Source organism: Bubalus bubalis, chromosome 4, assembly GCF_019923935.1.
Source record: "Bubalus bubalis isolate 160015118507 breed Murrah chromosome 4, NDDB_SH_1, whole genome shotgun sequence".
In the NCBI taxonomy this organism is placed as follows: Eukaryota; Metazoa; Chordata; class Mammalia; order Artiodactyla; family Bovidae; genus Bubalus; species Bubalus bubalis.
The window spans coordinates 77,119,783-77,132,985 of record NC_059160.1 but is presented as its reverse complement, the minus strand read 5'-3'; the positions used below and the strand labels follow the sequence as shown (position 1 = coordinate 77,132,985).

General features: G+C 32.3%; 1 protein-coding gene across 10 annotated transcripts in view; it reads right to left on the bottom strand.

Annotated features, from left to right (window-relative positions):
- The window catches only part of CNOT2 (CCR4-NOT transcription complex subunit 2), a 132,054-nt gene that overhangs the window by 4,403 nt on the left and 114,448 nt on the right, over nucleotides 1-13,203 (bottom strand). For 9 of the 10 annotated variants that reach the window (XM_025283964.3, XM_006058405.4, XM_006058403.4 and 6 more), the window contains 8 exons: nucleotides 11,203-11,328; nucleotides 9,306-9,430; nucleotides 8,219-8,339; nucleotides 7,966-8,122; nucleotides 6,762-6,823; nucleotides 6,623-6,672; nucleotides 4,736-4,836; nucleotides 2,875-3,019 (listed from right to left, as the gene is read on the bottom strand). In XM_025283964.3, coding sequence (XP_025139749.1) covers nucleotides 2,875-3,019; nucleotides 4,736-4,836; nucleotides 6,623-6,672; nucleotides 6,762-6,823; nucleotides 7,966-8,122; nucleotides 8,219-8,339; nucleotides 9,306-9,430; nucleotides 11,203-11,328 — 887 coding nt within the window. Of the gene's footprint in view, nucleotides 1-2,874; nucleotides 3,020-4,735; nucleotides 4,837-6,622; nucleotides 6,673-6,761; nucleotides 6,824-7,965; nucleotides 8,123-8,218; nucleotides 8,340-9,305; nucleotides 9,431-11,202; nucleotides 11,329-13,203 lie in introns of those variants that run through there. The other variant, XM_025283971.3, reaches the window with a different exon arrangement.

Sequence of the window (13,203 nt, the reverse complement as noted above, 5' to 3'; positions counted from 1 at the left end):
CATGTAAAATATCATGTATGAAAAGAGTTGCCAGTCCAGGTTCGATGCACGATACTGGATACTTGGGGCTAGTGCACTGGGACGACCCAGAGGGATGGTATGGGGAGGGAGGAGGGAGGAGGGTTCAGGGTGGGGAACACATGTATACCTGTGGCGGATTCATTTTGATATTTGGCAAAACTAAGACAATTATGTAAAGTTTAAAAATAAAATAAAATTAAAAAAAAAAAAAAAAAACCCAGAAGCCTTTGTGAAAAGTTTATTCTGTGAATATAACATAAAAGTTTTAAGTCCATGAATTTTTTAAATAGAATCAAAAGAGAGCTGCATATTAATACTTGATACAAACCAGTATTTCTGCTTATTTTCATCACTATGAAGATAATTTTGTTGAAGAATATCAGTGCAAGTGGCCAACAAATTACTTTAAGAAAGATTTCTCAAAAAGTTTAATAATGATATTTCTCAAATTTTATTTTTCACTTCACAGCTCAACATTTTAAAGGTAAAAGTTAGGCAAATGCTTAACTTACACAGGAGAGATCAGACAAAACTGGGTAAAATTATTACTTAACATACACACACAAACATATATAATTTCTTTAACATGACATTTACCTGAGAAATTGCTTTCATGGGAAATTAGGGGACTTATTAATGTTCAAGTTGTTTCTGAATATTTCTCTTTCTGGAAAACTGATTTTTTTTTTCCCATGTAAGTTGATTTCCTCACAGATTTCAAACTAAAATTCAACTAAAATTACACATCTATTGATGCAGATATCTATTTCTTTTTGCATGTATTTGGAATAATTTATGATCTTGAGCAAAAAGCTTCAAATGAGTAGAACAAACTTCAGTTATTTACTATTAGAATTCTTCCCTTCCAAAGATACTCCTCCTATAGAACCAGGTTTTCTAACTATGGTATCAAGGACCAGCACTATCATTGGCATCACTTGGGAATTTGTCAGCAAAGCAACTTCTCATGTCCCACCCACAGACCTACTTGAACCAGAAACAAAGCAGGTTGGCCCAGCAACCTGCCAGATGATAAAACAAGGCCTCCAGATAATTCTGAAGCAAGCTAGAACCGCTGACCTAACAACAATCAGAATTTCTCCATCTTGGAATTACGGTAATCTATAATAATAACACTGATAAAAACAACAACAAACTACCACAACTACTCTCCCATATCAAATACCTAACGTATGCCAAGCAGTGCACTCAGTGTCTATGTGTGCCTGTGTAATCTCAATTAATCTACATGATAATCAGAGGCAAAAATCATTCTGATTTAAATGATAAGGAAGATAGAGAGAAGTTGCTCAGTCATGTCTGACTCTTTGTGACCCCCATGGACTGTAGCCTACCAGGCTCCTCTGTCCATGGGATTTTTCAGGCAAGAGTACTGAAGTGGGTTGCCATTTCCTTCTCCAGGGGATCATCCTGACCCAAGCATCAAACCCAGGTCTCCCACACTGCAGGCAGACGCTTTATCATCTGAGCCACCAGGGAGAGGAAGCAGGTATGGAAAGGAAACTAGTACAAGGTCAAAGTATAAACAGCGGAAACAGGAGTTAAATTCAAATCCTGATATGAGAGTTATGGTTTTCTACTTCATTATATTTATTAAAGAACAGGTAATATACACAATGTCCTATATACTATTTGTAAGTAATTATTTGTATTTAACTAAAGGTTAGGTCATGAATCTACCTTTTAAAGTCAAGAGGTGCATATTAGAATTGTTAAAATAACTCAAGTACAGTGTAGAGTGGTATCTAGACTTGGACTGAGAAGCAATGACACTTACCATTAGAGAAATACCCAAAAATAATAATAATGAGAAAAGGTTTAACCTTTTGTATGTGTCGTCATCTTTTTTTTTTTAGTTCACCTTTTCAATTTTTTTTTTCATGTTTTATATGAAGTCTTTTAGGGATGTAAAATTTTGTAATAATTATCTGGTAAGCATCTTATCTTTTGAAAATATTTTACTCTTCAGTTTAGTAAAGCTGATTAAAAAAAAAACACTAAAAAATTATTCAATGAAAAGAAGTAGTTTTTTCTGTTTAAATTTAATAAAACCAACAAAACTAAATCTTTAGTTTTTAATCCTTAAGATTTGTCAGTGGAAAGAACATTCAGAGAAATCCTGAAGTTATGAAATCAGACACTGTGAACTATATTTTCTACTAGGCAGAGTAAGTACCTACATAAGGAACTAAACACAAATGTGTAATATGCTACAGCACTGATGAAAACTGCATGCGGGACAGTGAGAAAGGTGTTTTTGTGAGGAAAAGTTGCAAACCAAAACAATTTTCCATTGGCCTCTTCCCCCCAGTTATTTCACATACTAGTCAAAGGAACAATCATGATTAATGCTTACAATTTTCTTTCTTTATATTTACTTGCAAATAAAAACTCAACCATATTTCCTGCAATGAGTGCCAGTGTTTAAAAAGTCTACGTCTATTTATATACTGGTTTTAGGAAAAAAATCTCATATTTGCTTACTTTAAAGTAATAATAATATAAGAATACATGACTGGGATTGAAAGAGGGTATCTTTATTTTACAACTGAGCAGACACAAAAATATTTCAAATGTCACCAAGGCTTGTGAAAAATTACAAAATTTCTTACCAAGTTCAATCATTTTCCTAAACTACAGGTAAAATGAACTACTTCCAGATACTCTCCCAGAATTTAATACAAGCCAAGGAGGTGGAGACAACAGACTCAGCAAATACCTGGCACATTATAAGAATGGATGTACTGGTACATATAAACAGATAAAAGAAGACACTTCTTATTAAAATCTAGATGTATACATTTACACATTTGCACACGGAAAAAAATATACCTTAGCTACTTTCCTCCAGTTAAGACAGTCAAAGAAGTAATATGTTCCCCTCTCATATGTATTGGTTTTCATTGTTGGCTCCATGCCTGGTGCCCTGGTAATCCATACTCGTTCTTCTTTGTGGTATCTCCAATCACGGTTAAAACTTCAATTTTTAAGAGAAAAAGACAATTAATTTTTTCCTGTGGCTCATATCAAACATTTTCTACATCTTGTAAAACACTTTTCAGAAAATAATCAACACAATAACTGTATGAATATTGATGCTTCTTTACCCTGATTTTTATTGTTATTAAATACAAACCTAGTAATATAGGAAAAGACTTTAAATTTCTCCCAAAACCACACTCTTTAATTAATACACACATCTTTATTTAACTGAAGAATTTTTTTATGCAAACAAAATGAGATCTTAAAAGCTCTATGAGCAATGTGATAAAAAATTTGGCAGACCAAATAAAGATCCAGTGTTCCAGAAACTTCACTCCTTTTTCATTCTTAATATTCTACAGAAATTGAGGTATCTATTAAAACAAACAAAAATCTCAACTATTTGTGTTATTTTGTAAGAAACTAAATGCAAAGCCTATTTGAATTAACTAAATTCACATAAAATTTGTAACTAATTTCAAACTTTAAAATATTTAGAAAATTCTTAATGAGTGTATTACTTTTATTTTTTATTCAGATCTCATTGATCCTAAATTCTCAATAGCCCAAAGGATATCCATTAATATTCACATAAGAATCAATGACAGTTTACACCACCTGTAAACCAGGGAAGTAACATCCAAAGGAGGTAAATGTACCACAAAAATGTCTCTGGTAGAACAAACCTCCATGCAAACAAATTCCCTCCTATCAATACAATGAGGAGTTATTTTAGACATATATTTTATATATGTTTATATATTTTTAGACATAAATAAGATATGAGACAGAACTGCCAGTGATGGATGAATGAATGACTGATGAATTTATTTATGTATGGAGTAAATCAAAAGGAACAAGTAACAAATGCTGTCTTACAAAAAATGAGGGAAAACATGGAAAAAACCAAATTCTCAACTGAGAAATTAAAAACAATTTATTACCAACACAGTGAATTTTACATTTTAAAAGTATCTGATCCAATGCCATTTATAGGAATGTTAATAATGTTAAATAATATGTTAATAATATAAAATACTTAACTCTATAAAAAGGTCTCCCAATCATTACGTCGTAAGTTTTTGGTAACAATTCACTTTATAGTAAACACGATTAATAGAATGTCTATTGCTAACAAAATGTTGCCAACTGGACATATAAAAAAATGACACAGAATTTTTATTCTTAGAGCATCAGGTAAAAACAGAAATGCTCAGAAAAACAATATATTTAATGGACCAATTTCTTAATACTAGTTTATTTAAGTTGGCCAACAGGCTTCTGATAATAACTATGGAGTTCATTTTATCAATACTTCAAAATACACAAGAAATATGCATAGTGCCTTGCCCTTGTAATGCTCAATAAATATAATAAATGATGAAATTCACTGTCATTAGCATTAAGTGGTTCCACAAGGAGAAAGATGACCCACAGTTATGGACCATATCTTATACTTCATTTATTTATAAAAATCAGATTTACCAAATGCACAAATCAAGCTGGTCCTGACCTCTTACAAATTTAGGGTTATTTAAGTTTGAAAATGCTTTTTATGTATACAGCTAAAAGCAAAACAACTTAAATTTCTTGATGAATATTTCCATTCTAAAAACAAAGACAAAAACTACAGCCACTGTCATTTAAAAAAAAATCTTTTAGAACAAGATCTACCATAATACAAAAGTTTTTAAAAATACTTTGAACATACAGCTCTACTGCAGCTAAAAGTTGTAATACGTCTCCTCCGTTCATGTAATAGAGATAGAAAAGAAGGTCTTCTCCGTATCGGCCAAGTTTTATTGCAGCCAGCTGGAAAAGATACATTGTTCTGAAATGTAAAATGAGTTTGAAAATCCTAACATATAACTGATTCTGCTAAAGTAAAAATGTAAAGATAAAACAGAAACTCCTCTCTGCAGCAAATAACTGCCATTACATGATTACAGAGGTAAGTTATATAATTTTAAAGGGGAGTTTCATCATTTGAATGACTAAAGTCACTGAACAATTATTTCTGATACATCTATTTTATGTATTAACAGGAGGAAAAAGCTAAATAAAACTTCTGAGCAAGCTCTAATGCTGTCTTACTTGAGGGTCTATTAATAATTAACGTGGCAATAATAGTGGAACACTGTGTTCAGAAAAAAAGGACTTACATTCAAGTCCTAGTTTCATTACTTACTAATATGACCATATCCAAGTTCTGCAATGTGTCTGACCTTTCAATTATAAAACGTAGTCAACAATACCAACAAGAATTACTAAAAATGTAACTGAAATTAAGTGATAATGTGAATGCACTTTTTAGAGTGCCTGATACATACAAGCCTTAAATATTAACTGAATTTATAACTGAAAGTGATTCACAAAATGGTTATGTACTTTTAGCAAAACACAGATAAGTATAAAAATCATAACGGGATACATTCTTTATTTTGTTTAAATGGATGACTAAAAGATGGCTACTCTATATGTCACTCCAGAGGAGAAAGAACCGCCTAACAAACTATCAAACACAAGTTCAATAGTCTCAAACTCTCACATTAAAAATATTTATCTCTTTATTTACACTTGTATTTAAATGTTTATTTAGTTATTGTTACACATTCTTTGAATGTCATTTTTCTCTTTCATATTATCCCCATTCAAGCAACAGTCTTAAATGTGACAAATTATCCTAAGGCATTATTTCTTAAATTGTCAAAAGAAAAGGTTCTGGAACGCTCAGGTAATTGGAGCAATAAATGAGTGCTATCGTGGAAGTGGCAGCAAATCACATAATCCATAAACAGAAAAAACTAGCTCTACCTCATACTTCTAGTCTTCCATCTACTCAAGACATATTGACAAATACATGTTTCTCTTTACTTGCCTATCTGCAACGTCAACATCCATTTGACTACACAAACTGCGTGGTACAGATGCAGGACACTATTTATATACATTTATATTATACATATTTACACACATAACACAAATATATAATTTTTAACTAATTATACGTATCCTTTCACATGACCAAAATCTAGTCCCCTAAAGCAGAAGTGTTTTCTTTCTTAGAATAATAATAAAAAGATTAAAGCTGTAAACTCTTAATAGTTATCTATAACTAGAAATTTAGGTAATTAAAAATAGAAAATGAGCCAAAAAAGTCAAAGATAATAGCTTTAAAATGTAATGTATTTTTTTCATTAAAAACATTGTATCTGTAGTATTCATAAAGAAAAATCTTTCTTATTGATAAGATACATAAAATGAAAATATCAGGAGGAAATTTTCAAATTTTCCATGTTACTTTGTTCCCATCAACTGTGGTTATGGTTACACCCTGTTATTAACAACTATAAAAAAGATTTTACTGGTCTTAACATTCTTTTTAAAATATTTAAAAAATATAACCCAGACCTCATCAAAACACAAGATTATAAACAAAAACAAATTAAATTGTTACATATAACAAAATGGACATACAAAAACATACCCCTGAGACCACTGCTAATTATGTCAAAAAACTATGCTGTCAGAATTGAAAAACAGCACCTAAAAGCAGATAAATTCAGGCTGACTGAGTAGAATAATAAACTACACTCACCTTATCCCTAATGTGAATGTTCGTTAAGTACTCAGATGGAACATGGAAGTCTGGATAATAAAATGAAAAAAGCCTTATTAACTGATTCTCAGTTACAAACACATTTTTTAAAGGTCTAAACAAAAACAGATTATCCTACCTATGTCTTGAGGTCGACAAGGTGAAGATGCCCAGGGTGATGCAAATTTGGGGTAGAGATTTCTGAATAAGGGGAAAAAAAACCATTCTGAAGTCCAAAGCAGAAAAAGAGATTTCTAATTTTATTTTAGGAAATCAGGAAAAACAATGACTTAATACATTAAGATGCGCATCCTCAAACTTTCAATTTCTTTTCTTGGTTTTACTATGACTTACACAGCAGGAAACTGAAACAAGGTTAAAAAATATACTTCCATATGTGCACATTTGTATATATAAAATCTACTTCAACTCAGAATGCTTTAAATTCATTAATACTACATCTTCAAGTAAAACAACTTTCCCATTTTTATAGCCAGAAAAAAAGTAATTATTACAAACAAAAGTTCAAATTCAGCAAACATTTACAAAGTATCTATTATTATATACCTGGCACTAGGTGCTTATACATTATTAGCAAGCCTAACAAAGATCATCAACAACATGAAACTTACTTTCTGATTGAGGATGGTGGATTGGGAGGGAGACAGACAGAAACAACTGAGAAATGAAAAACATGAAGCAGCATGGCAGCACAGACAATCTTACAGACAAACTGAGGTTACCAAAAATGACAAAGTCAAAGGGATGACTAGAGGTGAGCAGCTGAGGTATCGTGAAGAGTAAAATTTCTGGAGGGGAGAAATGAAAAAAGCTGCGATTTCAGGGTTTAGGAAAGACTGCTGCTGCTGCTGCTAAGTCGCTTCAGTCGTGTCCGACTCTGTGCGACCCCACGGACGGCAGCCCACCAGGCTCCCCCGTCCCTGGGATTCTCCAGGCAAGAACACTGGAGTGGGTTGCCATTTCCTTCTCCAATGCAGGAAAGTGAAAAGTGAAAGTGAAGTCGCTTCAGTCGTGTCCGACTCTGTGCGACCCCATGGACTGCAGCCCATCAGGCTCCTCCGTCCATGGGATTTTCCAGGCAAGAGTACTGGAGTGGGGTGCCATTGCCTTCTACTATATATGTGTATATAGAAACTGCCAAACTATAAGAGGAATATTACTATAAAGTGAGAGTGATACAGCAACTAACATAAGAGGGGATGACCCAGAGTCAGCAGATATCAGCAACTATGAGTAGTAGAAGATGATACAATTCGAACATGTACATTAAAAACTGTAGGGAGGTATTATACACAAATATAGAAGAAAAGAAAAAAACTTACTCGGGAGAGTTCAGATTGAGGCCTAATGTTGTTAAGTCACTTCCTAATGCAAGATGTACCATTCCTGGGTCTGTCTCTGCTGCCCTGATAAATGTTAACAGGCCAATCATTCCAAATTGGTCCGTCACCATCCCTTGGGGAATGTTAGTAACCCGACCTGGATAAGAAAAACATAGTCGTTTCTATCTTTTAGGAAAAAGGAAATAAATAAATAAATTCTATAATATCTTTGATATATTCTATAGAGTCTCACCATCAGGTAACACCTGGATCCCTTTTTTCTGCTGGTTATTATTTTGTGTTGTTGAACTTTTATCTCCAGGGAATTTGGGTCCATCTGTACTTGAAGTTGTCTTGCCAGATGTATTCAAATTCTAACATGATAAAAAAAATTAAATGTGACGTTAAAATTTGTTAAGTGTAAAAATTTCAAGTTCATATAGTAATACTTTTTTACTCATTTTTATTATATTTAAGTTGGCAGTAAATTATTGCCTATTCTTCAAGTTCTACATGAAATTTTTTGTCTCCACAATTGTCCCATGGTATACAAATAAACCCTGTATTATACACCTTTGAGAATTTAAAGGACAAGAAATATATGGAAAGTATTCTTATTTATCTCAGATCTTCAGTCACAGACCAAAAAATTCATCTCTCTATCTTAGAACTGTTTGTTACAGGATACACTTGAAGTTATATTTCTCAATACCTTTATTTAGAAGACAAACTAAACATAGTATATTACCTCAAATAGCACCAAAAAAACCTCCAAGGTAAATCAGAATATATGAATCTTTAAAATTCATATCTATTTTAATTCTTACCCAATAATCTTCTTTATCAATTATTTTAACAATATACACCTTCCATCACACACACACACAAAAGCACTATTTTCATTGAAATGTGGAAGAAATAAACACAATCGTTAAGTCAGAAACAGGAAGCTGAGTTGGTTGAATCAACACAGGAATAAAAATGTGTATAAAGATTCTTCAAGGAGAAAACTTACTCAAGAAAAACACAGCTCCTTAGAAGGCTATAATATCAAACTTCATGGGATCCAGCTGACAGGGACTATAATAAAAGTCTACATTAACTCTGAGAAGTTCAACAGAAATTTGCAAACCTATATGAAATAGGAGAAAAATAGGCTATCTTCTAAGTTACAAAGGTTTTCCACAGTTTTCAGAAGTTATATTACTACAGATATTCAAAATAAATATTTTCTAATAGTATTTAATATGTCCTTAATACAGACTATAAAACTATTAATATAAGAGAAATCTGAAGGGAAAAAACTATGTAACTCACATAGATAATTCTCAGTTACTTACAGATTTACTGTCATCATTACTTGATGTTGGATCTTTATAACTGGAACCAGGTAATGCTGGAAAATCTTCATTGTGTATTGAGAAGTCCTGGGATTGCTCATTTGCTGGTTTTGTTACCATTCCAACTATATAATGAAAATAATCCAGAGAATTGCAATTGATATTTATGAAATCTAGCTACAAATTATAAAAAGTTAACTTTCCTCATGATAATATACCAAAAGGAATTTTTTTTATTATGCTACGAAAACACACTTCAAAAAATTAGTATTCTGGATAACAATGAATAACTAAATTTTATATAATTGATTAATAACTAAAATATACAAAATAATACAAGGGAAATAAGTGGTAATCCCATAATTCTAATCTAATGTCACACATAGATGCTGAAAAAACATAATCTGATATTGGTAACAATTATTAAAACTTTTTGTTTAAAAGCTTGCTTTAAATATTTGACTAGTTACTATAAATACCAGTTAATTGTCAAATAGCAAATGAACAGAATAAATTTTAAAGAAAATGTCAGTATTCTACTTGAAAGTGACTTACAGAGTGAGCAAATTGCAATCAATTATAAAACAACTCCATATTATTTCAGATTTTCTTGGACTCCATGTAATAGATGTAAAACATGCAAGAACTGGGAAGTAATCCTCCCACTATACTTGGCATTAGTCAGGCCCTTATTGGAGAACAATATCCAGTTTGGGGCTCCACAAGTCAAGAACGATATGGAGAAACTAGAGATGGTCCAAGGAGAGCAACGGGAATGATTAAAGGGATGAAAAAATGGACCTATGAGGAAAGGTTAAAAACATTAGAGTCTGAACTGAGAATCAAGTAGCTAGGTACTCAACTTCCAGGGCAGATCATTTTTGCTTTTTTGGTGGGGAGGAAGGCTAATTAGGAAACATTTGAAAGTGAATAATAAAGTTTTCCCTTCTTCACATATTACTATTTGTATTCATATTCTGAAAGTAACATAAAATCACCTTGGTTGAAAATGGGAAAAGCAAGTATCTTAGAACTGATGAAATGATCCCTTTAAGTTCATTGTTTTTGCTATTAGTCTTTATCACATTCTACCAAAAGGAAACAATTATGTGCAAAGGATACAAAAAAATATGGTTACATTGCTGTTACATAATTTCCATGTCTAGCCAAATCTCTCATTTATTAAAGATAGTGAAAAAGGGTATTAGTGGTGACCAAGAGTCTACATAAACTATATATACATGACCCATAAGCAGTTCTCAACAGGAGGCGATTTTTTGTTCGCATGAGACATGTGTCAACATCTGTGATTGTCACAATGGCTGGGGGGGAGGGGGGCGTGCACAAAGGGTGGGAGTAGGGGTGGGGGTGCTACTGGGCATTGAGTAGGCAAAGGGCAGGAATGCTGATAAACATTCTGTATGGCACAGGACAGTCTCTCATTTACAAGAAACTATTCATTATGTCAGTAGTGTGGAGGTTGAGAAACTGGCTTAGAAAAAATCATCAGTGTATGGTTAGTCATTATTAATTATTAGGAATGTGAGAATGTATTCTTTAAAAAAAAAGTGTGATGAACTGAACAAAGGCAAACCATAGATTATTAAGGTGTACTAAGGCAGAAATGCCAGAAGAAAATAACTTCTGAATACCAATGAAGACTTCCTTTTGGGGTTTCTATACAAATTAAGTTTTCCCATTTAATTCTGCTATCATGGTATTCTGGGAAGAAAAAGCACTTTGCATTTATTGACTCTGACAAAACTACATTACTCTGATTAGAAAATACATAAATACATGTGTGTACACACACATGCATGCAAATATACACATATGTGTGTGTGTGTGTGTAACAGAAAATTTTCACTAGCCATCCATAAAAAGCTTAATTAATTACCATAAGGAGCTCTTCCAGCCAAGGGGTTTATTAATGGAGTTGGGTTACCACTTCCTTCCCTTCTGTTTCGGTCTGCTAATGCTGGAAAATCTGAAAGGTCCAATCCTGTCACATTTTCACTTCCATCTAAATAAGAAGAAACAAACTAGTTACTGCTCTACAAACATTTTAAAGAGATTATTACTAACTATAATAAAATTTGAAATGACAGTGTCTTCCTAAACAATGTACAGCACTGTACTTGGTATATGTAAATGTACAATAAGTATTTGTGGATTGACTTCACGTGAAAGAATTTATGAACAACTCAGCAAAGCAGTATGTACCTACTACATAATAACAATCCCAAATCCTAGAGACTTAAGATAGATAATAAGGAGTAAGGTGGTAATTATTTCCCCTGTGAAAGATGGTACTCAAGTTACAGGTTGCTGATTAGTAAGAGGGGAGACCGTTGTGATAAAATTGCTCTTTTCACTATATTCAAAAACAGAGGTTGTATCTGGAATGCTTGGAGCTTCATTTCTAACACTGGTGAAATGTTATGACATTTGTAATGACAGTGCCTCCTGCAAATGGTCTGAATTGTATTTGAGGCACAAGCAATGGGAACAGAATCCCTAAGGATATTTTTGGTCTCTTTGGCCTATTCCATATACAAATGTGTATACACGTGAGTATGTGAGTGTGTGTGTTTTGCAGTTGAGAGTGTAAGTAGGGTGGAGAACATAGGATACATGGAGAGCTCCCATGTCTGGTGAGTGAACTGTATGAGAATATGACACAAAGCCCAGAAGTTTATATTACCTATTACACAGTAGGCGCTCAATAAATTGAATAAATAAAATATCTGTTCATTCTGAATTTTAAAATATCAGTTTCTTTCCTTTAAAAACTAAAATTTAATCCAACATTTCTATTTTGCCTATTTTAATCATTACTTTGATCTCTTCTCAATGTGTTAATTATTCTAATATTCTAACAATATTATATTCTTAATTTTTGAAGAATTTATTTTCTATCTTACTGTTAGTATGCACTATAGTTTTTCTTTGATTTGTCTCATCTAGTGTATTATAACCATTTTCAATTTATTTGCCCCCTCTTTAAGTTTATTTTAATTTTTCTCTAATTTTCATAACTAGAAGGATCTCAGAAAGAAACAACTCAAGATTACTCTGTTCATAGAAAACAGTTACATTCCAAGTCAGGTGACAATTTAAAATTATGAAGGGTAAAGATAAAATAATTCAAACCCACTGCTTTTAAAGAAACTGCAGCTTATGAATTCTGAATTCTAAACAGGCATTATATAAAAAGGCAACAATACATATCAATAGCTTATACAGTACTTTAAAAAGTAATCTCTCTTGAATTGCTTGATTATGAATTCTAACTATAAACTTACAGTAAGCATTAACTTTTAATACACTTCTTCAGGTCCTCTAAGATGGAGTTTAAATTTGGTATATATTATTTAAAAATAACTAAAAACAGTATTAACTCACAAATTTTTATTTTTAGGGTAAGACTTGGAAACAACTTTCCTAGTGTAAAATATACTTAGTTAAAAAGGACTTAAAAAAATAAACGTAAAATTTACGGAAGTGTATAAACCATATTTCAGAATATAAGATGGCACTGTGAGACACACTGTCACTTTACGGTTCGTTTATGAGGGAAAAAACCTAGCTAATTAAATTATGATGTGCATCCTAATTTCAGAAATACTTAAATAACCCACTCCAGTATTCTTGCCTGGAGAATCCCACGGATGGAGGAGCCTGGTAGGCTACAGTCCATGGGGTCGCAAAGAGTCGGAAACGACTGAGCGACTTCACTTTCACTTTAAATATGAAAAAAAGTGCTTCTGAGAAACAATGGAATATGGTACTTCATATCAAAACACAAAACTTTAAATGCAAAAAATTGAAATTCTGAAGTGTCACTTGGTCAATCCAGGTTGCTACTAAACATACAATAATGTTGAAAAATTAAAAG